General features: G+C 39.4%; 4 protein-coding genes across 10 annotated transcripts in view; 1 reads left to right on the forward strand and 3 right to left on the reverse strand.

The window, feature by feature from the left end:
* Nucleotides 1–400: 400 nt before the first annotated feature.
* Nucleotides 401–16,497, reverse strand: LOC132916776 (sushi, von Willebrand factor type A, EGF and pentraxin domain-containing protein 1). Of its 3 annotated transcripts, none has more exons than XM_060977090.1 (24): nucleotides 16,254–16,497; nucleotides 15,897–16,129; nucleotides 14,695–15,821; nucleotides 9,232–9,349; nucleotides 8,082–8,137; nucleotides 7,093–7,302; nucleotides 6,753–6,848; nucleotides 6,559–6,681; nucleotides 6,308–6,471; nucleotides 6,081–6,207; nucleotides 5,385–5,534; nucleotides 4,235–4,411; nucleotides 3,934–4,113; nucleotides 3,731–3,849; nucleotides 3,250–3,484; nucleotides 2,982–3,155; nucleotides 2,681–2,860; nucleotides 2,352–2,597; nucleotides 2,101–2,280; nucleotides 1,716–1,889; nucleotides 1,442–1,621; nucleotides 1,253–1,361; nucleotides 996–1,178; nucleotides 401–913 (listed from the first exon to the last, which is right to left on the reverse strand). In XM_060977090.1, exons 3-24 carry the CDS (start codon nucleotides 14,747–14,749, stop codon nucleotides 808–810), a joined length of 3,342 nt encoding a protein of 1,113 aa, XP_060833073.1. In that variant the 5' UTR covers nucleotides 14,750–15,821; nucleotides 15,897–16,129; nucleotides 16,254–16,497; the 3' UTR covers nucleotides 401–807. The 3 variants fall into 3 exon arrangements, with proteins under 3 accessions (XP_060833073.1, XP_060833071.1, XP_060833072.1); XM_060977088.1 differs by having other exon boundaries at nucleotides 8,082–8,140; nucleotides 16,254–16,496; XM_060977089.1 differs by having other exon boundaries at nucleotides 8,082–8,140; nucleotides 14,695–16,129; nucleotides 16,254–16,496.
* A 1,304-nt stretch (nucleotides 16,498–17,801) lies between these two features.
* Nucleotides 17,802–23,108, forward strand: LOC132916793 (uncharacterized). 3 transcript variants are annotated; one of them, XR_009660198.1, is made up of 12 exons: nucleotides 17,802–18,043; nucleotides 18,341–18,451; nucleotides 18,517–18,738; nucleotides 18,820–18,895; nucleotides 18,966–19,144; nucleotides 19,226–19,481; nucleotides 19,558–19,788; nucleotides 19,863–19,943; nucleotides 20,009–20,106; nucleotides 20,232–20,343; nucleotides 21,972–22,487; nucleotides 22,549–23,108. XR_009660198.1 is itself a non-coding variant. In XM_060977121.1 (10 exons), exons 2-10 carry the CDS (start codon nucleotides 18,350–18,352, stop codon nucleotides 20,334–20,336), a joined length of 1,299 nt encoding a protein of 432 aa, XP_060833104.1. In that variant the 5' UTR covers nucleotides 17,866–18,043; nucleotides 18,341–18,349; the 3' UTR covers nucleotides 20,337–20,864. The 3 variants fall into 3 exon arrangements, 2 of the variants coding, with proteins under 2 accessions (XP_060833104.1, XP_060833103.1); XM_060977121.1 differs by lacking the exons at nucleotides 21,972–22,487; nucleotides 22,549–23,108 and having other exon boundaries at nucleotides 17,866–18,043; nucleotides 19,609–19,788; nucleotides 20,232–20,864; XM_060977120.1 differs by lacking the exons at nucleotides 21,972–22,487; nucleotides 22,549–23,108 and having other exon boundaries at nucleotides 17,871–18,043; nucleotides 20,232–20,864.
* The window catches only part of LOC132916795 (dnaJ homolog subfamily C member 22), a 262,780-nt gene continuing 253,456 nt past the window's right edge, over nucleotides 18,094–27,417 (reverse strand). The window contains exon 6 of the mRNA XM_060977125.1: nucleotides 18,094–18,103. The gene's annotated coding sequence lies outside the window, so the exon portion shown is untranslated. The remainder of the gene's footprint in view (nucleotides 18,104–27,417) is intronic.
* LOC132916232 (twisted gastrulation protein homolog 1-B-like) lies at nucleotides 21,354–26,654 on the reverse strand. Of its 3 annotated transcripts, none has more exons than XM_060976044.1 (4): nucleotides 25,737–26,654; nucleotides 22,460–22,688; nucleotides 22,147–22,353; nucleotides 21,354–22,056 (listed from the first exon to the last, which is right to left on the reverse strand). In XM_060976044.1, exons 2-4 carry the CDS (start codon nucleotides 22,680–22,682, stop codon nucleotides 21,749–21,751), a joined length of 738 nt encoding a protein of 245 aa, XP_060832027.1. In that variant the 5' UTR covers nucleotides 22,683–22,688; nucleotides 25,737–26,654; the 3' UTR covers nucleotides 21,354–21,748. The 3 variants fall into 3 exon arrangements, with proteins under 3 accessions (XP_060832027.1, XP_060832028.1, XP_060832029.1); XM_060976045.1 differs by lacking the exon at nucleotides 25,737–26,654 and adding an exon at nucleotides 24,465–25,718; XM_060976046.1 differs by lacking the exon at nucleotides 25,737–26,654 and adding an exon at nucleotides 23,627–24,299.

Consider the following 27,417-nt stretch of genomic DNA (forward strand, 5'->3'; position numbering starts at 1 on the left):
TACAAAAATAATAATCATTCTTAATTTTTACCTTTGCAAATTACAATGGATGTTATTTGATATTGCTTTGAAAACGGTCGAATTTATTTAAATATTTTATAATAATCGACGTAATAAATTAATAGCGTGTACTAAAAACGTTGGTTTATCCTCGAAAGGATACGTCATTACGGGTACCTTAGTTGGAGTAAATCGTTGACGGTGAAATCATTACCTTATAAGGCAATGAAAGAATCCGATATATACGCATGCAGTTGACATTCATTTCGTAATCATATTTACAGTATATGTGATAAATAATAATACTGAAACTTATTGATCTGAATTGAAACTATTTACAAAAGCGTTATAATTATATTTTTGGTATGTACTCCCCGTAAAGATATAACAAAATATAAAATAAAACAAGAGAGCATTGGTTTCTTTATTTTCATAACCAATGAACACACGAATTTATGTTACAAATTCATCGCTTGAAACTTACAAGTAATTCTAAATTAGGAGAACACGCTATATACATAATAATACATACATGAATTGAATCGTGGAAGTAATGTAATAAAGTTCGTTAATATTACACACTTTCGTCATTGGTATGGAAAAGATCGAAGTATTTTTCTCATAGACACTTCTTCATCATCACGTTACTTCTCTTTACTTATTTACATACATCGGCGATGCGCCGAATACAATAATATAAATAAAGATAACAAAGCTTCACGTATTTGTATCCTCCTATCTGTACATTGTACATAAATAATACCTGACTTTAAGAAACACACTCGGTTCTAATTGTCGTATTTCAAACTATCGCACAGATACTCCATTAATTGTAATGCCGTTCCTGTTTGAAACTGGTTCTGCTTCATAGTGTCCCGATCTACCGTAATGTCTTCTCATATTACTACCGTACCTTCAATTGAATGAAGACAATTTACCATTTTTTCTTTTTTCTACGAGACAAATTCCTAAAAGAAATACTTGTTTCGACTCACCCGTATGTACTGCCACTTAGGCTGTAAGGACTGTCGTAGAGACCGTCCTCTGGAACATTTTCGTACATGGTGTTAGTTGTGCCATCGTTAAGAGTGGCATAAGACATAACAGCAGCATTTTGGTCCTCTTTTCTTTCAGCCGCTTGAACATTTTCTGTGTTCTTTACCGGCGTAGCTTTCCTCCTAAAAAGATATGTCATTTTAACAAACTGTTTATTTAGAGATTAATCGTCAACGTTCTCATAAATTCTACGTACAGTCTTAGATAGACGAGTCCAAGAATAATTAATATAAATATTATAACTCCAGCTCCAATACCAACGCTAGTACCCACGCCTTGTGCTTCAGCTACTTCATTTGGCATAACTATCGAATAACAAATATTTATGGGTAAAAATGCATTTCTCTTTTCCTCTTTTCAATATATCTTTGAATATATTTCTTACATTCGCATTTGGGCTCCTCTCCACTCCACGAACCAGTATCTAAACATTTTCTCAAAAACGGCCCCACTCTTTCGTACTGTGGTAAACAGTGATATTCTGCGGTTCCACCATAAGTAGTACTTCCGTTTACCACTATCACTCTACCATTTTCTATAGGTTCCGGATGTTTGCAATCGACCGCTATAAATACAGATTTGTATTTTAATGTAATAATATATTCTAGTTAACTAATTTAAAGCTACCTAAAGAAGATTAAAACGATATGAATAATTACAAAAACAGGCTGGCGTGCTTCCACTCCAGGATCCATTTTGCAAGCATATTCTAGTTTCGTTCCCTTCCATGTAGAATCCACGCGGACAACTGTAATGAGCCACTCCACCTACGCTGTGAGTTGAAACTTGCGTGGATAACACTCCCTCTTTTTCGGGGTCTTTGCACCTAATTTCTGTGAGTACAAAGTGCAAATGAATGTAACGTAAAAAGATTTACTTTACGTTTTAAAAGATATGTATCACATTCTTTGATACAGCTTATAATAAGAACATTATCAACATTTATAACGTAATCACATTTCTACTATACAGAAATTACCTCGTATAAGACTTTTTTAAAACAGCATTTATAATCTGAAATTAAATTCTAATCTAGACGATTACCCTTACAAACTGGGGTGTCGCTGCTCCAGGTGCCATTCTCAAGACACAGTCTCCTAGCAAAGCCATCCAATTCAAAATTACCGTCACACTCGTAAAGAGCAGCAGCTCCATAATAGGTGGCGTTCGACGTTAAAGTGTATCTTCCATGTTGAATGTGTTCCGGTTTTCCACAATCGACATCTGAAAGATGTATTTATTGAAACCAAATATTTCGCAACGGTTTAAATAATACAATTTTTTAAGTTCCTTACAGACACATCGCGGAACTTCGCCGCTCCATTTTCCGTTGTCTTCGCAGGTAGATAGAGGTTCCCCGACCACCTTGTATCCTCTCTCACAACGATATTTTGCAAGTGCACCGATCTTGTAGGAAGTCGCTCCGGTATTAGAATTCTCCGGAGTTCCTGTCCGAATTAGAGTTCTACCATACATTCGATCGTTGCCAGTCACAGAAAGAATTCCGTGCTCCGCATAAATCGGCTCCGGGCAGCGAATTTCTGCGAGAAAGAGGAAAGAGACATTATCCATATTCAAATGTGAAATAAACTGTAAACTGTGTTTAAATAAAACATGCAAGCACCTTCACACTTTGGAGTCGCGTCGCTCCATTGACCGTTGTCTAAGCAGTATCTTCTTGACACTCCATTTAGCCTATAGTTTCTCGTGCAACTGTAGGTGATTTCGCTTCCGAGATGAGTCGTTCCATTCACGTATTCTGCAGCACCATTCAAGACAGGCAAAACTTTCCCGCAGTCTACATCTATGAAACAGAAAGTCGAGGAGATTGTCATCAGAGACTTTTATCGCCGCGGAATTAATCGAAAGAAATCGAGATTCCTTTGAAGGGAATTCTTAACAAATTTAACAACGGTGAAACTTACACTCGCAGGTCGGTACTTCTCCCGACCATTCACCGTCTCTGCCACAAGTATGTCTTGTTTCTCCTTGAAGTAAGTATCCTGCTTCGCAGTGGTATTCAATACCACTGTGAACATTTAAGTCGTATCCGACGACGTAGCTTCCAGCCGGTACTTCAGGTTCTTCACAGGTGATTACTGTATCAATCGAAATAATCGAGACTTTCAAGTTATCTGTCGCTTTATATCGTTTAATGTCGTATGCGTTTGAGAAAATATTTAATTTGTTTACATTCGCACGACGGCGTGTCGTGACTCCATTTCCCTTCCTTGGTGCATTCTTGCTTCGCTTCACCAACCAACCAGTAATCTTCCAGACAAGTATACGCGGCCAAACTCTTAACTGTGGTGGTGCCATTAATTAGGGTCACGGAACCGAACTCAATTTGCGCCGGTGCTCCACAATCGACGAATCTGCATTGAGGCGCTTTACCTGACCATTCTCCGCCGACGTCGCACGTGAGAACCTTTCGAAATTGATTATCGATGTTTAATATTCTGTTCTCTTCGCGGCGTAATTGCTTAAATAAACAACTTGCGCAAATCTTTCGCAACATTTCTAAATAATAGCATTGTAATCGCGGTGAAAGATATACATAATAGAATATACGTTCGAAATGGCTGTACGCGGCGAGCATAATAAATGAGAGAAAAGCAAGTAGAACAAATTATGAGCAAAGTTAAAAGTCTAAATTGTATTTAAAGTTTCTTACGTTATCTCCGAATAGAATGAAGCCATTTTGGCAAGAATAAGTGGCTGTCGAGCCTGCTCTCTTTCCGGTAGTTGTCACAACTCCACCGTTAATTTGAGGTGGTTCCGGACACCAGTCAACTGCAAAATAATAAACGATACTCTAAATTATGTAGATGTGTCTCTACGATTTACGATAATATCACTGTAAAATTGATCTCGCACATAAACACTGAGGTTGATGTCCACTCCATATACCGCCGTCTCCGCATCTACGCCTCGCATCACCGAGCAACGTGTAGTTTTCTTTACATGCGTAATCAGCAAGCGCTCCGTGAGTCGTTCTTTTATTGACCAACGTGATCGCGCCGTTTTCCAGTTCAGGCAGGGGGCCGCAGTCAACAACTATGAAGCATTTAAAAGATGACGTTGAGTATACGCAAGATGGTTACCGATCACCAGCTGCATCATTATTATTCGAGCAATTATGCAACGCGCGTAGCGACACGCGTGCGATTAATCTTACATTTGCACATGGCCGGCTCGCCACTCCAAAATCCATTTGGTTGACATGTTCTACTCTTCGATCCTATTAGCATATATCCATCGGGACAAGCGTAATCTATCGTAGATCCTATGGTTCGTTTGGTGCCTATAATTGTTGTGTTTTCGAACTTTTCTGGACTGCCACAAGTAGGTGGCCCTGGACAAATAAATAAAAATATATATGTCGGAGATGAAAGGACATCGAGGCCTTCCTTTCGGAATTTTTAGGAAGATCCCCACTACTAATACCAATAAATAATAAAACTTAGAAGTAGTTTATATTTAATCCGATTATGTGTGTCCGAGATTTATGACAATAGGCTTGCGCCCGAAGTGACACAACTGGTCGCTAAACGTAGCCACGGGTCACGGGATGGACGTTTTTACCTAACGGAGATATGGAATAGTCGCATAGGTCTCCTTAAAAATATAGTTATAGCGGCACGCGTGTTCGAGGATAAATCAAGCCACGTGTGGTTTTGCCATCAATATCGTAGGACACACACGTATTGTATTAATAATCAAACTCCGGGCAGAATCAATGTCACCGCTACGTGGAACCTTCTAACAAAGGCGATTGGAGTTTTATCGGTACCCCGTCGACCAATATAATATAAACGAACGCGATCATAAGGAGAGCAGAGTTTCATCTCATTCACGTGCGATCTCATCAGCCAATTACACACCGTCTCTACGATCAGTGAATACTCTACGTTTTAACAAAGAGTTAGTTGAATTCTACTTGTACTTAGACTTAGACTTTGGAAGAAAGCGCATTTGCTATCCCATTGACCGTGGATTCGTTATTGAACCTAAGATCATTGTCATTAGCATCTCGAATATCTAATCACCACGGTTACTTGTCAAATTCTGTAATAATCATTTGTACCAGTAAATATTTTCTCTATTGTATAACTACAATGGTTAATCCAAATGAAAATTCGTTACACGTCCCTAACCCTAATGAGAACTCGACATATATATGCATTGCAATTGATAACCGAAAGACTTGTACATAAATTCCATATTTTCATCGCAATCTCCTTTAAATGTTCGATTGAATTTATCGTATAATTCTCCATGCTTATGTATACATGCTTATGTATATCTACGTATCAATTGCTACTCACTGCTTTGGCATATCCAATGCAAATAGTCAAGGTTACAGCCAACGTCATTCCACAGCCAGCTGCGACCACCGTCCAGCACTACGCAATTTTGCTCGCCGTTATAATTATTTGGTTGGTCTTTTCCCCAGGACGGTTTTTGCACAATCTCGCCTAGAAATAAAGGAAATTAACGCGATATATTTTACACGCCTGAAGGAAACTCGCTTCGCCAAACAGATAAATAAGAAGGTCTTTAACCTCATCGTAGGAAGATCGGCATCTAAAGCAAGCCTTTCGTCTGTTCGATCCAGACGCAACAAACAATTAACAGAGATTATACGTTGGAACAGACGCTCGCGGGTGTAACTTCCGTTGATTTCCTCATAGCCGTAACTTTCACGTTCTATTTATTAGCACGTGTTATTACGCCGATAATCCCTGTCGAGATGATCTTTGATTTCCGTAGATAACTCATCGAGAGACGAATTTCGGATTAACGAATTCAACTCGTCGACGGAACTATAATTATCGTGTAATTGCGAAGCAAATTGATTGGTTCGTGCCGACGAATCTAACCAGGGTTGCTCAACCTCTCCGACCTGGTTCTCATGATCGTTGCCGATAAATCGTGAGAATGGAAAAATCTGTTTTGGCTGCAGTCGATGAATAAACGAGACTCGGATACAGATCGAACAGACTAAGGAGCAAAATATTCACCGTCAACCCATCGCCATGTTCTCGCCGTTATCAGCGGTTCCTTCTGAGCTCCTATCCAAACTAGTTGCGTCTTCAGCTTGTCCTTCCGCCTTTCCAGATTGTTTAGTATATACACCGAGGCTGCACCCTGTATCACAAGATATACGAAGATTACAGTAGAGATCAAGGCTGGAATGCGTTCAACAAGATATCAGAGAGCCCTTGTTATAGAGGCTTGCTATAGAGACCTGGAAACCATGAACGAGATCACCGCCTCTTGTCCGACAATAATTTCTGGCCTCTTGAAAGGAGCCACCCTTTTTCACGATGAACTCGTAACAGGTGGAATTGAAAGCAGCCAGGTCAGCGTCAGCTGGCGTCCCGGTGTAAGCGCATCTGTCAGTTGAGAATTCTACGAAAAAGCAGGTAGAACTTTTCTACAAAAATTTGCCTCGATAGACTGTCGACAGAAATTCCTACTTTTCAGCTTTCGGCTTACCATCAACAGCAAACACCTCCACCTCGCACAAACTCAAGCTTCCCTCGACGCCGACCAGCTGCAGGAACACATATTGGCCGATCAGGGCTCTGGCGCACACGAAAGTCTTCGTGATTCCCTCCTCTGTAGGAATTAAGCGATCAACTAGAAATAAAATTACTATCGTATATTTTAATAAGCAAACAAGTGTTTACCAATCGTGCCAGGGAACCAGGCGCACAGGGGATTGCGTTGCAGCTCTACGCTGCTATTACCAACGCGTATTTCGATATCCTGAAGCGGTTGATGACCTGTTGACAAGGAGGAATTATTCCGATTTTCGATTCGACGTCTGACGGTAGAATAAAAGCATTAAACGAACGAACGATCGTTTCTCCGAAGAAAGTTCTGCACACACGTACAACATTATTTGCTCCAGAAGGAAAGTATTAGGTTTCAATGCGAGTTTTTAAATTTCACAAAATGATATCCACTTTATTCCACTTTCTATATATAATGAAGGTAAACATGTGAGAAATAAGAAGAAACATTTACCGCAGCAACCTCTGGTTGTTACTCTGACCACTTTTACCGAATACGACTTGAGAAGGTCGACCTTCCACCAAGGGCTAGGCTCGCTTTGAGTTTCCGTGCATCTCTTTCCATCGTGTTCCGTACTTGAATCGCCGTCGTTTCCGTGGCTGGCATCTCCGCCTCGTACGGTGGTCGATTGGTTGGTTGGTTTGCGAAAGGCGACGTTCGTGCCTGCAACAACGCGTATTTCACCAAACACGACACGGTGACTAACTCGAACAGAGAGCAGCGAATTAAAGAAAAAGGGAAGGGAAAGAGTAAACGAGCGGGTCGAAGCAAACCGTTGCAGAGTAAACTGCTTGGAACCGAACAAAGCCGAGAGACGATGTCACCAACTACAATCGCGTAACAAAACGTCTATTACCGGCAGGATGCGTTTAGTAATAAAGAGAAACGATTATCCTGCGTCGTAAATATTTGAGGTTTAGGAATTTTCCGCATTCTCGATCGAAATAATTTCTACGCGACGCTGTTGACCGAGTGTCGCAGTTTAAGGCAACTGTCACCGAATAAATCGTCGGTTGCGTAACGTTCCGCCGATACACGTTTTACCGTGCTGCGCAAACTTTCTTTCCATCGGCGTTTCAAACGGATTTTGCCAGTAAAAGTGAAACGTCGCAGCGAATGAAAAAAGCGAGACCAATATCGGGACCAAGGGTCGACGCATTTTAACGAAGCTGCCTCGTAGCATACGAAAAATCGCTTTCTAACGTACGCTCGTCAGAGTAATACCTCCGTGCTGCATTTTAAGAGGAAAGAGTTGAATTTCATCGATCGCTAAGTGCAATCGTCTCTTTTGCGAAACCGATATACATATCGAGGAGAAAGCTGCGTACCATCTTGTTGTCAAGAGAAACGCGTAATCGAACGTGGTATACTTGATGAAAAATTTAGGGTAAGAAAGATCCCGAACGAAGTATAGTATATAAGATTAGCAAACTAACGCTTACCGCAGAATGGTAGATCCCCTTGCCATTTTCCACCAGCGTTGCATGTTAGGCTGCCACTGCTGAGCGAGTAATAGTCGAATGAAGTAAATCAGAATTCTCCGTTTCCTTGTAAACAATGCACGGCAAGAAAAGAGAAGGCCAGCACACGAGCAAATATCGTCAACCATACAAATTATAAGAAAACGGAGAAAGTCCGTAATAAGAGTTGCTATCGGCGGATATCGTACTTACTATACAAACGATCGTTTCACTCGGTCGTAACTCGAACACATTCGTACATATTATGCGAATAAAGTAACGTCCATTCTGGCATTCGTTTCTTCCCAATTTCGTTTTGCTGTGATTCCTTCGCCATGCACTGTTTGCTTTACTTTTTCTCTAACAAATTCTTCTAAATTACTCGAGTACGTTGCTCGCTGCTCAAAGGGGGTGTCCTGGATTAGAATGTTCTAACACAGCGTCTTTTTGTGATTTTTTTCACAAGGGAAAGAAAGAAACGAAGTTATTGAATTTTGAGGTATGGTTTTATATATATTTCACGAATACAAATAAATTTTTTTTTAAGTAAAAAAGGAATTACAACAGATTTCTAAGCTTATTTCATGGGCTGCAATAGGCGGGAAAGATCCACCTCGTAATTCTTCATTGAAACGAAAAACCAATAAAAGGGTTAAATTATTATATATTTTTCTTCTGGGTGAAAAAAGTTTACTTAAATAATCGTTATAGCACCTTAAAGTTTATTTTCTTTTTTTAAGAAACACATTTTTTTCTTAAACCTGCCGAAATTTTTAGTTTCACGCTTTTTTCTGCCGTTGTTTAGTTCACCCAGAAGAAAAATATATAATAATTTAATCCTTCTTTGGTTTTTTGTTTCAGCCAGGAATTACGAGGTGGATCTTTCCCGCCGATTGAAGACTGCAGCCTATGAAATAGGCTTAGCAATCTGTTATAATTCTTTTCTTTACTTTAAACAAAATTTTTTTGTATTCGTTAAATACATATAAAAACATACCTCAAAATTCAATAACTTCGTTTCTTTCTTTCCCTTTTAAAAAAAATCACAAAAAGACGCTGTGTTAGAACATTCTAATTCAGGACACCCCCTTAACATTTCACGAGATGTGAATATTCGCGAAGTCTCACTTACCCGAACAATTCGTATCCGGCGTCGCAAGTGTACGTTGCCAAAGTGCCTGTTGCTAAGGATTCATCGGACAGTGACACCTTGGCATTCATCGGTACGGCCGGATGTCCGCACTTCAATCCTATATTTAAGAAAATTATTAGATAGTTGAGCGGTGACGTTTTCAAAGTAGAGTTTCAATAAATTCGTTGATCATTCGAAGGATCGACGTGTTCATACTACATCAAATATTAAATAGAAAGTTGATAGATAGTCCCAACGCTATTATTTGCGATAGACGCAAGGTACTTAATTTCTCAAGAAAATAAGACGATTACTTTCGGTGAAACTGCAATCCTTACCACTTTCGGCTATTAAAGAGAAGAACATTCTGTCGAAGATCATTATCGGTGAGGAACTTTCATTCTTTTGCCATGAACTTTACGCACGACAGAATTAAAAGAGACATCGATTATTATCAAGACAGTAGGAATTTAATTTCAGAAACAGGAAATTTCGAATATAAGTTGTTTGAATATATTTGGCCTAGATGCCATGCGGTAATAGAGCAGAGGAATTTCTGATTACGGAATAATTGACACGACTTACTTTCCATTTAATGTGCCATGATTTTCGTTATGTAAGTATATACCTGTTGTCAATTCGAAAGAACATGTCAAGGACGCATAACGCTCAAGTTTATAAGACCGTCGTGTCTCGCTCTTAAAATATGACAAACAATAGCTATGACATAGTGATGCAAAGTGAAACTACGATGAAAATCCCACGCGTATCCCATTATTCGAATTCTATGAGCCGGGAAAAAGATTTTCTATCTTCTGCAAAAGGTTATAAAATTAGTAGGACGAACATAAAATAGACACAGTGCCATAAAGTTATGGACGGTTGGAAAGGCGAGGTACGAGCGTATGAGAATCGGCAAGACCGTATGTGGCTTGAGGATTCTTGCGATGTAAAACTCAATGGCTGGAAGCTAACGATGGAAATTAACGCGCATACATGTACGAACATTCTTCTGAGAATAGAACTTCGATACGTTAACAAAAGCTATCTACGTACGTATCTCCCTGTTCCACGTTTTCTTGGAAAAGCTTAAACCATCAACAGAGTATTGTAACAAACGTTCATCGTAGCCTGCGATTTAATTTATATGTTTTCGTGTCTAGTATCGGTAGAGGAAGTTAGAAGTAACTTAGAACTAGCCGGTTCAACGACAAGACAAGATTCCGGTCATCGAATCGCATGTACGATATACATATTGTGTATGAACAGACGCATATTCGTGGCCGATAAGACGTTTGATCGTTGCAACATCGACATAAAAATGCAAAATGTCAGGATGGAAATAAAGAAAGAGAATAACACAAACCGCGTGAACGCTGCTCGTGTATACGAGCGATACAATCGTAAAAGTGATTAGAGAAGCGCAGTCGTGCGACTCATGGAATAAGTTTCCGGTGATATTTCAAGGCTGATCGCGAGAGATGGCCTTAAATTTTCGAATGGAGAATCTTAACGATTCTAATTCACGATCTCCTCGCCTTTGTGCCGTTCATTCTTTTCAATCGAGCGCCTGTGGGAATCCGTTAATTTAAATTTAAATCTTCGTGTGTACTCGATGGCCGGGTGAAAGCCAGCGTTGTCTCCTTTATTCGGTTCGAACTGCCGGGAACTCGGTGTCTCTCGAGAAACACCGAGTTACCGTTTCGTGCGAACGAGTTAATTAAAGCGAGTACAAACGCGTTCGCGCGTGCTACAGTCCACGATTATTTCGATTTGAAACACGGTGTGCTGAGTTCGTACTATGTTGAATGTTTTTTTTTCCTCACTTTCTATCTAATTATAGTCATTTCACCAAGATTTGAACCTAAACTTCTTAATTAGTCACGGAGGAATACTGTATATTAAAAATCATCGAATGTTTACTCTGAATGGCCGTTGTTCCTTTTTAATTAATTAACTTTTGATATTTCGAATATATCGACTTTTGGTATTTCCAAATTGATCGACGTGTGTACGCGTATGATTCGTTAAAATTCAGGTGTTTTTACAAAACTGTTGAATCCAAATATTTGGGAAAATCGTTAAAAATAAGCTACACCTTCGAAAGCTTTCAGATCTCCTTTTCTAAATGTAACTGCGGGTCGCAGGAATTCTGCGAAAGAGCGACGCTCGGTTCAGACCTCGAAGAAACGAAGAGGTCGAGAATTCCCGGTTAATTGTCTGCGTGCATACGTGTAAACACGTTGCTAGCTTTAGCTTGGTCTTTGGCATTCGTTGATCGCTTCGTGGGTCTGGGTCACGCGGTAACAAAACTTTGAAGCCGAAATAACGGTACGACGTGGAGCTACTTCGAATCGAATCGAGACTACTATCGGTGAAGCGTGTCACGATACAGTTCTTGGTTTACCCATTTTTCTTGACTTTTCTTCAAATGGTCTAACTATCCCGCAGAAATATAGCTTCACGCATTCCCCATCCGAGATCACCTTTCCTTCCCTTGCAAATAATAATGATTCTTAACGAATCTATTCTATTCCAACATTCTATATCCACTTCTCTCGCAGGTCTCAAAGCATGAAGATCATACGTTAAATTATTGAAAAATGGATGGCGTTGTACAAGCCTTTTGCTACACTTGTTTTAATGTCCATACGCCGTAGAGGAACAAGTATGCAGCTTCTAACTGCATACTTCAAATGTTCTCGTACAATATTGCACGTAAGCGATTGTCAGGAAATGGAAAAGTAGGCGTGGCTGTTTACGTAGTAGTATCTCGTAAAAAAAACAAGAGATCGATCGCCGGCTATTGAAAGATAAATTTGGTTCGAATCATTTTTCGAAATTTCATTTTCCGTAAGATCTCAAGCTGGTGCTAGATAACAAGCGCTTCTCCGTGAATGTAATCTGTTCGTTTAAAATCTAAATCTGAAATACAGAAAGATCGTTAACGCATGTTCCAATCGATATTTTGCGGCTCAGGAAGAAAGACAAAAGTACTTGGTCGTAATAACAGATGTTTCCAGTTATCGCGTTTACGTAAACGGCACATACTGAGAGCGAATTTTACAACTGCCTGGAGGGTATCAGTAGGGCATCGGGAAACCGGTTAACGTCGTTATTCGGTTCTACGAAGAAAGATCCACTGGGAGAAACAGATGGTGAGCTGAGCACCTTGGAATTCATAGCGCTTAAAACCTCTAATTTCGAGTCGAACAGTAACATGGTAAAAAACACGGATTGTTCGTTCTATCAGCTTCTATCGATACAGAACGATAGAAAGTTCTATTTTGTGAGTTTCCTAATCTATTGTGCATGGTGGCAGAGCACGTGGCGTATGTGTCATCGCGATCGACGGTGACTTGCGACACCTCGCAAAGTCAGGAAATGGAAACCTCGCTGCAGACCGTACACTTTCCTATCCTCGTTTCAGCGTTCGCACGCTTACGAATCTGAAATAATTCAAAACTTTTAGACGCTTGAAAAAAAAAAAAGAAACGTTCTACTAATTAATATAAAATCGTGTTTCGTAGACGCTGCCACCATCAAAGTATGCAGAGTCCGCGTCGCGCATGTTGATCACCAGACAGAGAAAACAATTCGTTGTCGCGTGAAATTTCACCTGTATTGGTCGTCGAAGCATGGTGCCCCACCCAGAGAGGTGCGTTTATGGTAGCACAAGTTATCAGTAGTTTCGCATGCCTTGGTTCAGCTAAATCGTCGACAGCTAAATGTTACGTCGGTCTCAGCTTAGAATCGTGCAAATCCACGACGTTCGACACGCTTCCTCTTTCTCGTGAACGAAAGAAAAGCGATCGCCTAGAATCTCGAGGACGCTTTTACTTCCCCACCTTAGCACGAGCTTCAACGCGCTACATTAGCCACACCGCGGTGCACCGGTTCGCTCCCCTGCAGATCGACCTATTATCCTATACTTTTATCGCTAACGATCTCCACGAGCCTCTCGAATTGGATTGGTCAGAATCGTGCGAACTGGTCTCTCTTAAGTATATTCGCTTTATACGTTTTATATTAACTTATACCGATCAATTTGTAGACCATTCTATTTATGAGGTAATCATGGGAAAGGCAGCTTCGTGTAATTTAATACAGTTTTTATAGTTTGTCTCGTTTTAATCGCAGATTTGCAACGACTAAAGAAAATTCTTAATCGGGAAACGTTTTTGTCGAGGAAACACGTAGAGTGAAGAAACGAGAAAGTGGAAGAAGTCTACAAGATTAACAAAGATTACGACCTTCTTATGCGTTTTTGTTTGCACAAATGAAAGTTCACGTGCGTTTTAGGTACTTGCCGATGACGTAAAACGGACCAAACGGCTCAACATTTACGAGACCTTTGCCGCGTCTAATTCAAGTACAAATTCGAATCGAAAGTGTCTTGGGTGCCTCGTAAAATGAAATGGCAGAAAGAAGACAGTACGTTATAAAAGTACTCGCTGTTAGTACACGTGTTTCTTGTAAAGCTAGTTACATGTAGTTTTCGAAAAATTGTCGCGTATAGTGATATTATAGAGCCGTTAATATGCGCACACCAGAGGTGTAATGTCTAACTACATAGATGTTTCATGTAGGTCAACCAGGAGAATGAGTTACAAAAGGCAAAACTCGCTTCGATTGACTGCCTCCACAACGAGTCCTGTTTCTTACGTTGCGCGACCAGTCTTGTTCACATTAAATTTAATCGAATAGAATAAAAAAATGAATCGCGGAGAATACGTAATTTTAATACGAAATTGCTTGGAATTGGCGTAGGGTTGGCCAGACAGGAAAACGAATGCAAATTCATCCTGTTTCCGACCGGCTTGTTCGACGAATATTTTTAAATGGTCCGCTGATTTTACGAATCGCATCTGCTGTTGGAACGAAGCGTTTCAAGGTGGCACCGTACACTATTTTTATCGTTAACTATCTGTGGGCAAAGTGATGGCCGTAATTAAAAACCTGTATGAAAAATTCGCAAGGTTTCAAGAAAACAAAACACAACGCGGTAGGAACCTGTACGTTTTATACAAGGCGGATACACCGGGTGACCTCGAGACACCAGAAAATCCGCGTGGACGAGAATCGAGTGGGCGGTACCTGTTTTGTACGCTTGTATTCCTTTCTTTAGTGCCAGGGACAAAACTCGAGAACAGATGGAAAATATCATATAGTCGCTGAATTTCAAATTTTGAAACGGCTGATCAGCGCTCCTTTCTTATCGGTTCTTCGTGGTTCAATGAACTTCAAGATACATCGAATCGCACGTCCTACTGCAAAATGTGTTTTTCGGTCAAAAGGAAACGAACGTTTGGTTCCAAATGATTTAAATGAAAAATAACTTAAATAACTAACATCGAAGGTTACTTCGTGTGGATTAAACAATCTTTAGACTGGCCATTATACATAAATTGTTACTGAAAAGTTATGCTATAATACCGATTAACTTGTGTCAAAAATACTTGCCTTCTGCGCCCACAACGAGGATTCCCAAAAGGGATAGGAGAATCTCTCGTCCCATCCTCGATATATCGTTTTCTGCTGTGGATAAAAGTCGGGATCACATCGAAAGTGCACTAACTTTGGTCGCGATCATTCACAAGTACGAGTATACGCTACAAGAGAACACTTTATCGTGCACCACGGAAACTTTCACAAGAAGTTTCTTTGTTCGATGCGTGGCACCAATGAAAACTAGTTTCGATAACAAAATATGCTTGTTCTTTAATTCACAAAAATTAAACTGAAACGCTACTATCGAACTCGCGCCAAGGTATAGTTCAAAGGTGACTCAGAAGCTTCTTCCTGTTTTACCGTTCAATAAGCAGGTTTTTAGTCACCGTATGCGATCCGCAGATCAAATAATTGTTCTTCCATGGTTTCGTTAAGTTTGTTTAACTGTTATTCGCACTGCACGGAATTATTCCATATTTGGCCATAACTTTATTTTCGATTTTTCATATTCTCGTTATTAGTGTCATTTCTTCGGTTGCCAATACCGGGCGGAAAACGGCGGAAAAGCGATTACGTTCGGAGAATACAATTCGAAGATCACACTACGACTTCGGTTCATTCACGGCAAATTTAGTTCACGTTTAACCGAAGACCGTTAAACGCAACTTTTCGACGGCATTTTCGCTGACCGTTTGGTCGAATGACGACCGAGTATGACGATCCGTTCCCTTCACTAGCTGTCCGTCGAGTGCCAGAGGCTTCGAGTCTCTTGTACTCCTTCGACATTATGAAAGTACAGTGTACTGTGCTGCATGCACCGTGCATCCAACTGACTACTGTAAAGGAACTTATGCTCCACTACGTTCCTCTCAACTTTTCGCTTTACAATCCACACCTTGCACATAGTATAAACCTAAGTGTCATACAAAGTTTGAATTGTTCATCTTACATGGATAGTTCTTGTATGTGCACTGTGCACCTTTGATACTTATTTTTCAAGATCGAGAGGAATACCGGCTTGTCTGCGATTGTCAAGTATGTATTTTTATTGGACTATGTACTTGTACATTTATTCATATCTATAACGTTTCCAAGGTGAAGCAGTCAACGCATGATCGAGCAGCTACAACGACTTTTACCTGCGCATGATTATAAAAGTTATGTATTAGTGGAATAGTTCCGTAAGAGTAACGATTTGATTCAGAAGTAATTACTTCCGTGTGCGTAGCTGGCGCGTGTAGAATCAACATATTGTGATAGTTAACTGCGCCAATATGCGAATCAGATTGTAGAACGACATTTTTTAATATTGCTCGGGTAAAATCGTACTTTACCAAAATTGGCAAGTGTGACCAGAAATGATCAAACCCTGTCTTAGCTGCCCACGATCTCACGACTCGCTCCTTTCAAGAAACCGTCAATAGAAATTACTAGCGATGAAATGAATCTGAAATTACTGTAAATAATTACTTTTCATTCTCAAATTGTCGAACGATGCTCGACGTATTATTCCTTTTCATTAATTATAACTACATAATTAAAAAATTCACAAGAATATAGAATATGCTTACCTCCCTGTTAATTCTATTGTTTGAATTATGTTTACATTGACACATACAAGCATTATATACATATAATGTACCATTCATTCCTTCTTCCCTCGACTTTTCTCTTTTTATCCTTCCTCCCTCCACACAGCAATGCTGTTGCAAACGTAAACGGTGCCATAAAGTAAGAAATCAAAAGTAAAATAATATTAATCGGTTATATCCAATTTTAGAGTAGTCATTTACATATAATGAATGTTTCTTTTAAAAGTAAGCAAACGATAAATTTACGAGTCCAAAAGCAGGTGTTTTCGGACACGCGTTTAAATGGATTTCATTGTTTCCTAGATTCCAAGTTCTATTATTTATCATCGACGGTAGTTCCCATACATTAAGAAACACCCCAGTGTAAAGATCGGGAGACCGCAAAAGGGTATTCATTCGAACATCAGGGTAGTAGTAAGGAAAAAAGGATCGAAAAACACGGCTATAATGTTACACTGTTACACCAACTTTACCGTTAAACCCCTCCCTTCTATCCTTCTTACCACATCACCCTCCCCACCTAAGTCACGATGTCCCTCGCGCGCGATCGCGTTTCCACTCCGATCGGCTTCTCTCCTTGCAACCTTTCTCACCTCTTCCTTTCCTTCTTTCGCCTTCCTTCTAAGCCATTGCTCTATCCTTTTCTTTTTTTATCAACGTCTACGTCACCACACGCTCAGGCCCCTTTCACCTCGCCAAGCGTCGTGTCTTCTCTCGATTTCTCAAATAAATGAAAGACATAATGCATAATTCGGATGATCAGTAAGAAAATAAGCAACAGGATTTACAAAAGTTTACATAGACTTACCTGATGTGATTGAACGTTGAAAAATAATACTTGAGAACCCTTTGACTTTTCCTTTATAAAAATTGTATGCTGCCTTAACAACCATTTAATATATATATAATTTCAATTCGCGTATTGTTAGGTATTGGCATATCAAGTAATTAACTTGTTCTATTTCTTTACATTTATTTAATGATTTATTCAAATTATTTTCGTAATGTAAAAACAAAATAAGAGTTTTCTGTTACATATAATGAAAATTAGTATATTAATAAAAACAGAATAAAAAATTAATAAGTATAGAAAGTGTGTACTAAAAACATGATATTCCCTGTCCAAATTGCCTTGAACCATAGTGGTATCCAAAAACTTTTCCAGTTAACATCTTAACTAACTGTACCAGAATTGTTTCATATCACTATCATGTCAATATTAGTGAAAACTTTTATATTCTTTTTATAATCATTGCCATTATTCTTATGGAAATGTTTTACTATAGCATATAATATAAAAATTCGACATTGTTACTCGCAGTATGTTTCATTATTTTAATAGTACATAAATAAAACATTTCTTATAAAAAATATATTGTAGATATGCAAATTTGAATAGATGATAATAAGAATGAAATAACATTACAAAAATGGTTTAAACTTTTCATTAGAAAATTTTGTAGGTTGCGCGTCACTAAATTCACTACGTTCCCTAGGTTTAGGAGGTTGTTCGATCCTTCGTACAGAACGAGTACAAATGGCGGCATCTGGTCAAGTTATTTCGTATTAAATGTTTTGTTGAAAAATGCAACTGCAGATGAGTGTAACCGTATTTCGGTTTTTGTATCACTGAATCTAAATGATGAGGTATGCACGAGGCAGCTCACAATGGTGCCGGTAACTGTGCTTCAATACCTGCGTCAAATTTGTGATTTGTATTCCTTCTACTAATCTAGTATTGAGAATACACCATCTAACGAAAAAAGCATGTAAGTGATCGATTTGCAAAACTTTGTTGTAAAATCGTTATCGTTTTAATTCTTGAAGTCCTTTCTATTACAATAAAATTATCATTTCAAAACATTACTATTACTGTATTTATTATTATTCTATCTCTCTTTCTTGTTAAATAATTACTATATTTTGAATATCTTACATCATGTAAACATTAGTTTTTAGTAAGATTTTAAAGATAATCCCTAGCAACAAAGATAAAATCATAGATTTTACATTTTATTATATTAATAGGTGATTAAACTTGCTAATACAAGTATAAAACTTAATAGGATGTAAGTATGGCAGAAGGTGGAATAGAACCAAAGCACAGTGACAATCAAGTATCTAAATTTCAATTAGAGTTAAACGAGTGTCTTGGTAATTGGCTAGTGTACTTACAGGTTTGTATATTTTTTATGAGTTTCATGTTAAAGTACACAAAAACAAATTACTTTCTTTGATACAGACGCTTAATGGCCTGTGCACAGCGGGTACAAAATTGGCTCAATCATTACAAACACTTTTGTCAGCTCATGATACGTTAACACAATGCAGATTAACAGGACAGTGTCTTGCCGGTTGGGAGGAGCTTACGAGAGCAACATGCATAGCCAGCAATACTGTGAAAAATCACATTATTTCTGCGTTAAGGGATCATGAAACTCGAGAAAATGAAGGGGATAAGCATGTACATACTTATTTTGAGTTACGTTATCTCATAGAAAATTTGTATGCGACAGATTTTTATATTAAGCGATATGATTTTCAGGACATACTTAGAGATAATTTATTGTCATTCATAAATCTACAGTATCAATTCTGCGTTGCTTGTTGCGAATGCCTAGGTGAGAATTAAATTAAATCTTATTTAATTTTTTATTTACTTCATTGTGATTTATGAAATTATTTTTTTAGGGGGAATGGCAGAATGCTCCTGTTCTCAGAGTGGTACAACTGAATGTGATATCGCCTCTCTTCAACAATGTTTTGAAAGACTGTACAGTTCACAACCACTAGTATCTTCGTCGTCAATGCAACAATCTGTACAAAATTTTCGTAGATCACCCTTACCATATCCTTTATTTCCTCTGCAGGTACAAACTTTGCAGCTCTTTTGTGACTTTCTCTTTTCCCTAATATTATATAGTGTTTGTATCGTAACATTTACATAATAGGTTCAGAGGAGATGGTCCGAAACCGCAGCCGCGGAAATGTCGGGTGAAGTATTAGAAAATACTATGAGAAGATGGTCTATGCCATGGGATTGTAGAAACATCACAGATTGGCCGCGACAAGATGTTAGATCGCGATTAAGAATACCTCATCAAAACAGAAGTAGATCTACCACACCAGATACAATATGGAAGGCATCTACTATGGCTAGTCAAGATGGCTTGCAGGAGGCAATTCAATTGTTATCTTGTAAACCAGGTGTGTACAAAAGAAAGAAAACATTGTCAGTTATAATGATTTATTACAATCTCGAATTGTTTTAATATTTGTATAGGAATTAGGCCACTAAATCAATTAATTGCTTATACAAATCAGCATATCCCAGGTGTTACATTAACAACGTGCAATTTTGAGTCAAATTACGATTCTATTATGTGGCCAGCATCTCGCAAAATAGGTTTTCCAAGGTATTGGCCACGTGGTTCCCATTCAAGTGACCATTCTGATCAATCAGGACATCGCGAATGTGATCAGAGTGCACATAGTGGAGAACACAGAGATTCGGGTAGAGATTTGATGTATATTAAAATTTATTCGTCATTATTAATTGCAATAAATTATTTATTGTACGCTGTGCAGAACAAAGTGGAACTAGTGGTAGTCACGGAGATAGCAAAGATAGCATTCATTCGCACAGTGATCATAGAGAAATCGAATTTGGTAAGTATACGCGTTAAGTGCAATGAATGAAGTCAATCACGTATAACGTTTGACTTTCCCATTAGGTACCGTAGATACACTACCATTACGTAAGAGCAGTTCTTCGACAGATTCTTGCATATCAGCCTATAGTCGGTCAGGTTCCGAGAGCGCTGGTGGTGGGGTAATGCATGATTACAGTTTAAAACAATTGTTGCTATTATTATTACTTGTGGTTCTTGTATATTAGCTTCGATCCATAAACGATTATCGAGTATTTAGTAACATTAGTAACATTAATAATTTCAGGAATGCGCGAGATCTCAATTATATTCTATGTGGAGTGGCAGTGATTTGCCTTTCATTAAATTGCCAGAAAGCAATGAAACGCAAGACGAACATCCGCCTGTATAAATACGTGGTATGTAAACATGTTTTGTGTTTGTCTTTCAAATGCTGCAACTTTTGTTGTATTTATAACCGCAATGCAGTAACGCGCGTTAATAATGCGTATATGAATTAATGTATGTGATCGTTGAAAATACGCGTAAAACGCGGCATTTGATGTTCAATATAAAGTAGAGTTGAATGGGTGTGTTTATACAATATATTGCGCGATAAATCGGTACATAATCGTTCAAAGAATGAAATATATTCAAAATAGAATTGTTTATAAAAGTTGACTGTAAGATTTTTGATTGTCTGCGCTAGTTTATTTATGGACGATCATTTGATATTGGCTCCGTTTTCCCTGTCTAGTCTATCAATAGTTTTCAAGGAAAAATTGCTCATCGGTATCTTTCCAATGTAATTTCATTTCCGAGTTCCGCTCTTAGTTCAATATGGTAAAACTTTAATGGAATCTCCAATTTTTAGTATCAATATTATGCTAATATGTTGTTATTTATATTACATATAACCACATGAATTGGAAATTGAAAACTTGAACATTTTTTCCTACTCGATCCCTTATACTATCTTAATATCATACATTGGTATAACCAAATGCAGTATTAAACCATATAGTATAAATTACATTTTCTACAATTTAATTATTCGCGTGTGCATAATATCATCAATCGTACAGATCGTCTCTGCTCCTCTAACGTGTCATCTTGTTAATGTCGTATAGTCATAAAACTTTTTATCGTCATAATATTGGTCAAAACATTTTAAAATGTAGAGAAGTAAACATTAGAGGAACACAGACAATAGGTTTTGTTTGAATAATTGACACATCGGATACGCGTCAATTAATTATGAATGAATCGATACATGTACAACTTGATTCATATGGCACAGAAAAAAATAAAACATTTGACACCACAGAGTTACTTACATGCATATTTAACACTTAAGAATGAGGAATGAGACTACATGCTATGCCGTTGAAGTCACACCATAAGCCAATCAGTTCGAAACATCGTTAAATTTGTCTTTCTGCGTTTGCTTAATTAAATCCAAACGCGATACCATTAGATGTATCGACAATCGATAGCTTTCAGCCTTACAGAATATAATGATTTAAATTATATAATTACTAACGAACGAATCCCTTTTAAAGGGAACGATGTTCATCACTTATCTCATATTTTGTAGAAAATCGTTCTAAAAGGACGAGACAGTCGTCAGTCGCAAAAGTTAGTTTTCACATAATGTCGAAACGAGTATCACAAACAAGTACAAACGACGTCACTGTTTGTAATTCAATTCTTGAAAGTATCATCGTCACTGAGATTGCACTCACCCTTGATATTTTAAATTTTTATACATTTTAATACATACAGTCCACTGAAAGAAACAGGCTGAAGAAAGAACCGATAATATTAATCGATCTCATCTTCCACCAAATCATCTTCGTCTTGGCCGTAATCGTCGTACTGATCTTTTAAATCGTCCTCTTCTTTGTCCAAAGGACAATGTATGCATCTGGATTCGTTTATTCCATAATTAATACAGGTGTCTCCTATACATTCGCAACAACCATCGTGAAACCATCTGTAACTTGTAGCACCCATGCTTTGGCAAGACGCCCGACATTTGTTCCAGGAGTTACATTGAGCCATAAATGCAACGGTGCAATTCACTGTCATTACGTTTGGTTTCAATGGATGTATCTGTTCGTCAGCGGTATCTGAAAGGACCACAAATTTTTTCGTCTTAACGGATTTCATGTAAATGTATCTTTACAACGACAACAAAGAAGGGAAGTATAAATACATACGCATATGGTATTTCATTTCTTTGTCGTGTTTTGGTGTAAATAAAGACATGTCGAAATCCACCGGAAATGTGAATGTGAGCCAACGTTCGTGCGGATCCGGTTCTGCAGTTAACGCTTGGAACAAGCCTGGCATCGGTTCGCTAAAGTCCTCCACGTGAGACTTCTTGCTTAATGGATTGTCCGTTATATTTGGTTTTGGACATAGGTCTACAGACAACGAGATATACGATTAAGAAACGCAGAGATATACTTGTGATTAGTAACGTTCGTTTGCGAACATAGAGAACCGTAGGAAATAGAAGCGACGGCTTACCTACGCATGAACAGCACTCGTCGTAAAGGTAACTAAGACAAGAGAAACACTCCTTGCAGCAGGTACATGTAACGAGATCGCATTTGCAGCTCTGCGTAAGCATACACTTACTGACAACACTGGCGCAAATCGCTTCGTTGCATCCTTCGCAGTGTTTGATGATTGCCGACAGAAATGAGATTTCAATGATAGCGACGACTAGCGTTCTGCTCCAACTCATCATCGTGTTCTAAAAAGACAGTACATCGGCGGACATTAATATCACACTGGCTCAACTGGTTTCAACGGTAGACGAAACTTTTCCTTTACGCTTGGCGGATCTTTGCGTCAATCGAACGAAATAAAACACGTCCCGAGGTCAAACTTCTAATGTACATAGCGATAGGAACAGCGGTATCAAGTTTACATATACTGTAAGAAGGTTATCGAGATCAATTAAAAAAGCGATAAATTGGCGCCACTTCCTTCTAATGATGTAACATCGCGAAGGAGCAAGAACGCACGCATCTACTATCAAGTCTACGGTGGACCGTGAATCGCGTATGTTGATTACGACCATGAGGCTCGATTAAGGTTATTAAGAATATTCATGAACGTGAGTCAGGATGTCATTAAGAGGGGGTCGTGTGCCGAAACAACGAACTTTTAATCTTCTGTATTTTTGAAACACCTATCCTTCCTTCCAGTAAACGACTAAAATCATCCACGGGAATCCATTGATCGATGCTATTCTATATTCAAGTTTATTTGTATATTTAAAACTGATTTTCTTTCATTCATAAAAATTTATTAATCGATAACGTTCATTCTTAAATATGCAAAGAATGATATTAATCGAGTGCGTATGGTAATTAATTACACGTTAACGAAAAGTACAGTATACAAAATACGTAGCAAGACCAAAAAGCTAGCGTATCGAATACGTGATTCTGCGAGATAGAAGGAGCGAAGGAATGATTGCAAAGACGCAATGCCCGATAATTCGATGCAAAATGATTGCATGCGTAATAATTATAGCTTTCAAAGACCCCAATTAAGTAGCTATTTATATTCTGCATAATCACGTCCTACGATGTTTCAAGTGAATTATTATCGGAAGGGAATTTCATTCCAACGACCTATTACATGCGTGGATCCGAGAAAAATTGCGTTTAATTCGAGAATTACCTGGCTACTGTCGCTGTTTACGAGTTTCCAGTTTCGACACTTCACTAATATCTTTATTTACGTGCAAGAAATTCTTCGCAAGTTAGGAATTTCCTTGCCGTGTTGACAAACGTATTAGAAACATACGTTCGATATTACGCGATAGATTTCCCGACGAATTCCTCAATTTCACTGTATATCCGGACGCGATCCTTCGACGGTGATCGTCTTGGTAAAACGAACTTTAACCGAGTAACAGGATGGATATTAAAGCATTCTTTTTCATATAGGACCCCCCACTTTAATGTTCGAAAGGTAGCAGTTGTAAATGAATATCGAAAGGAGCGGTTTTATGACGACTCCTTTCTGTTATTTGATCGTTGCTTGACGATTCTGTAACGTCGCACTACTTTTGACAAGTGCCACTTCATTAAAACTTAAACTTTCTTCTAAGACGAAACACCGAATGGAATGGCTCGCTGATTCTACAAACTCATAACAAATATATATATAGATAGATCTTTCGAGAAATTCCTTTCCTCAGCGTGTCCATTACTAGTTGCCTTTGCGTAAATATTCACTTTGGATGTTGATTGCTTTGCACAACTGTACACATATACGATACTTAATGCGCAAATACGTGTCGTTCTTGGAATTCGGGAAAGTACATCGTAATGGAATATTGAACTAACGGAAAAGCGCGACTAATTTCCACTTACGAAGCATTTTATTACCACGGTGAAGAATACGATTAAGAAGTTTGATTAAATTGTTTTAATGAAAAATCGAGTGTCGGCAGTACTCGTCAACATAGCAATGTGAAATACGTTACAATAGTCTTCGGAAATATTCCGCGTACATTATATCGGAAGAAAAAAATCCTCGTCCAAACGTTGTTTCTGCTCGATTGTAAATACACCGATAAACCGTGGAGAAACGGCTGCAAATTTTATTCGTCGAAGTGGCTAATTGAAATGCCGTGGATGTCCTATGCAACGAAGGAATCACGATGGAGGCACCGCGCGCATCGCGACTAGAGACTGAACAATTTTAGAAAAATTCCAACTGTATTGAAATGTAAACGTTCGTCATTCAGGGACAGACGTGCTTACAGCCTCGCCTTGTTCTGGCCCGAGGCAATGGAATAACTTCAATAACAAACAGCAATCGCCTTCGTGGAAGGTATCGTAGCGTTCGCATCGCCATTCAAATTTCTATTTCTTCGTATCGTTTTTTATTTCGGTGGAAGTTGTACCGAAATGATCGCGAATGGCGTAGCATGAGATTTTTCTTTCTCTTTCCTTTCTGCTTCCTTCTCGCTTATTTCTTTTCACTCTCCTTGCACCGTTCCTCTCTTTCTTTTGCAGTTCTTTGACTTGTCTGGCGTTGTCGCTGCCGCGAAAACGCATATCCAATAAGAGGCGACGAATAGCATACGGATGCATCAACAATCGATTCAAACTGCGCGAGTATTTCTAGAGAGAAGCGTACTTTTCTGTATTTTCTAAATACCGTACGTTAATAGTAGTTTCGTTGAAAAATTTATAAACATCTTCGTTTTTATCGGTACAGTTGCTTCGCGTTTAAACGGTTTTCACGCGTTTCGCCTTTTAGCAGGAATTTCTCGGCTGATTTTTTTTTTTTTTTTTTTTTTTTTAAGAATCTCGAAGAACGCGCAATGTATGAAAGATCTCATCGGACCAAAGGCTGCTCTGTTCGTATCGATGCTTTTAACCTGTCGTTTCTTCCTCGTTCTAAGAAGCAATAGAAAAGGGGGACTCGATCGATCGTGAAATGGCCGACTATAAATGCGTGCACGCGGCCAAGATAAACGTTTCGCAAGAATCCGATATCGCGTGGCAACGAAATATGTATATAGAATCGAGCATACTCGGTGGAGCAAGCGTCTCGCTAATTTTATAGAATAGCGAAACCGCAACAAGATCGACTCGATATGATCGCAACACGTCAGATGATCGAAGCTATTTGAATCATAGTAACTGCGCGAGTAGATCCATGGCGCCAAGCCTCACGGCTACGACAAACAGCACGAGCGTCGCTACTTTTTTTCTTTCCGATTTTTCATCGTTGCAAGATCCACAGAAACAGAGATTCGCCAGTATGCTTTTACCTGACAATGCTGAAACGTATTCCAACGAGCAAGCGGTGGGTAGAGCGGTAACCTATGCACGGGTAACTATTTTAAGCACGCGCAACCGGTTCGCGTTGCGACTGGTACGAAACATGTTCTCTCCGTCAAACGTATCCTTCTTAACGTAAGATCAGCGTATTTTCTTGAGCAACTTGCAATGTTTTGGCTTTTCGCGTCGGATCCTCGGTGTTTCCAGAGAACAACACGATCTATCGATCTTATCCGTTCGGACGGCCCACTCTTGCTCGCACTAGCTGACACTTTCTCTGAGCACGATGTTTGTCCGTGGTTGGTCGCGTATTCGCGCGGACCGACCGGTTTGTAATATTCCGATCTCGGAATCGATGCGTCGCAAGAACTCGAGGCAGCGCGGTACACACTACTGGCGAACCAGACGATTCGACCGAACCGAAGGAAGGTGGAGAAGAAAAAGTATCCTGAAAATGAAGACGAGCGGATCTATGACGGGTGCGACGAATCGAAGAGCGACTCTCATTGGACTGAATTAAGGAAGGACGTGGACCGAGAGAAACAGAGAAGCGGAAAGGGAAAGAGGTGTAGGAGGAGGAGGAGGAAAAGGAGGTGTTGGCGATGGTAGCCAAGCGAGTTGGTAGTGGTGGTGGTGCTGCAGCCGCTGCCGTTGTTACCGTAAGTCGTTGCCGAACACATTGGTGGTGGTGGTTACTGATAGCGATGGTGGTGGAAAAGGAGAAGAGAGCAGCGAGTCCGCTCCCGCAGTCTGCTAGACTCCAAACTACCAACCGACCGAGACTGGTTTCAATTTTTTCCCGACTTTTTGTTTTACCTGTTCCACTGCGTCTCTACCTTTCCCTCTGTCTCTTTTCTTCCTCTTTCGCTTCTTCTTGTCCGTCGCTCTCTTATCCTCCTCCCCTCTCTACTCCCTTCCTACCTTTCTTCTTACTCTTCTTCCTCCTGATCTTCTACATCTTACTTTTCTCTCTTCACTCCTTCCCCCCTACGCTCTTCTCCCCTTCCCCCCTCCCTCTCTCTTCGCTATGCGATCATCCCTTGCCGCGAATGTCATACTCGAGTAGAAAGGTGGAGAGCACATTCGTTATTTGTCACTAGTCGATAGTTATCGCTAGACCCAGGTACCACGATATCGCAGGTATCTCGAGGAAAAAGCATCTGAGAGTGGAGAACACGAAGGAAAAGCTACTCGTAGCTCTCGTTCCTTTGAATCACCTTAACGGAAGCGGTTTCTCATAGGAACCGGAAGCCTCTCGATCGCTTATCCTTTATTTCAGATCCGTCAGAGATACGCTAAATGCTCGTTTACAACACAAGCTGTTCGGTACTTGCTAGTTTACCGTGTCTCGACGTGACTAAAAATTTTCGGACCGGTGTTTGGCCACGTAGCCGACGCTAAAGACTCGAAACGTTCGTTTATGTTCTCTCCGTTTACGCTATCCATCGATTCTTAGTTCGCTACCGATGCTATTGCGTTTCCGACAAAAACAGCTTGAGAATCTTTTCGGTGAAAAATGATACGCCGCGAGAGCTAAAGTAGCTCGGTTCACGAGGCCACGGTGAATTAGAGGGAGCGCGAATGAACGAGCCGAAGCGAGGTTTCGAGTTGGCAATTGGTTTGCGTTTCGATCGAAAGGAGAATGATCGTTCGTTGGCCGATTCGTGGAAG

Source organism: Bombus pascuorum, chromosome 2 (genome assembly GCF_905332965.1).
Source record: "Bombus pascuorum chromosome 2, iyBomPasc1.1, whole genome shotgun sequence".
Taxonomy (NCBI): Eukaryota; Metazoa; Arthropoda; class Insecta; order Hymenoptera; family Apidae; genus Bombus; species Bombus pascuorum.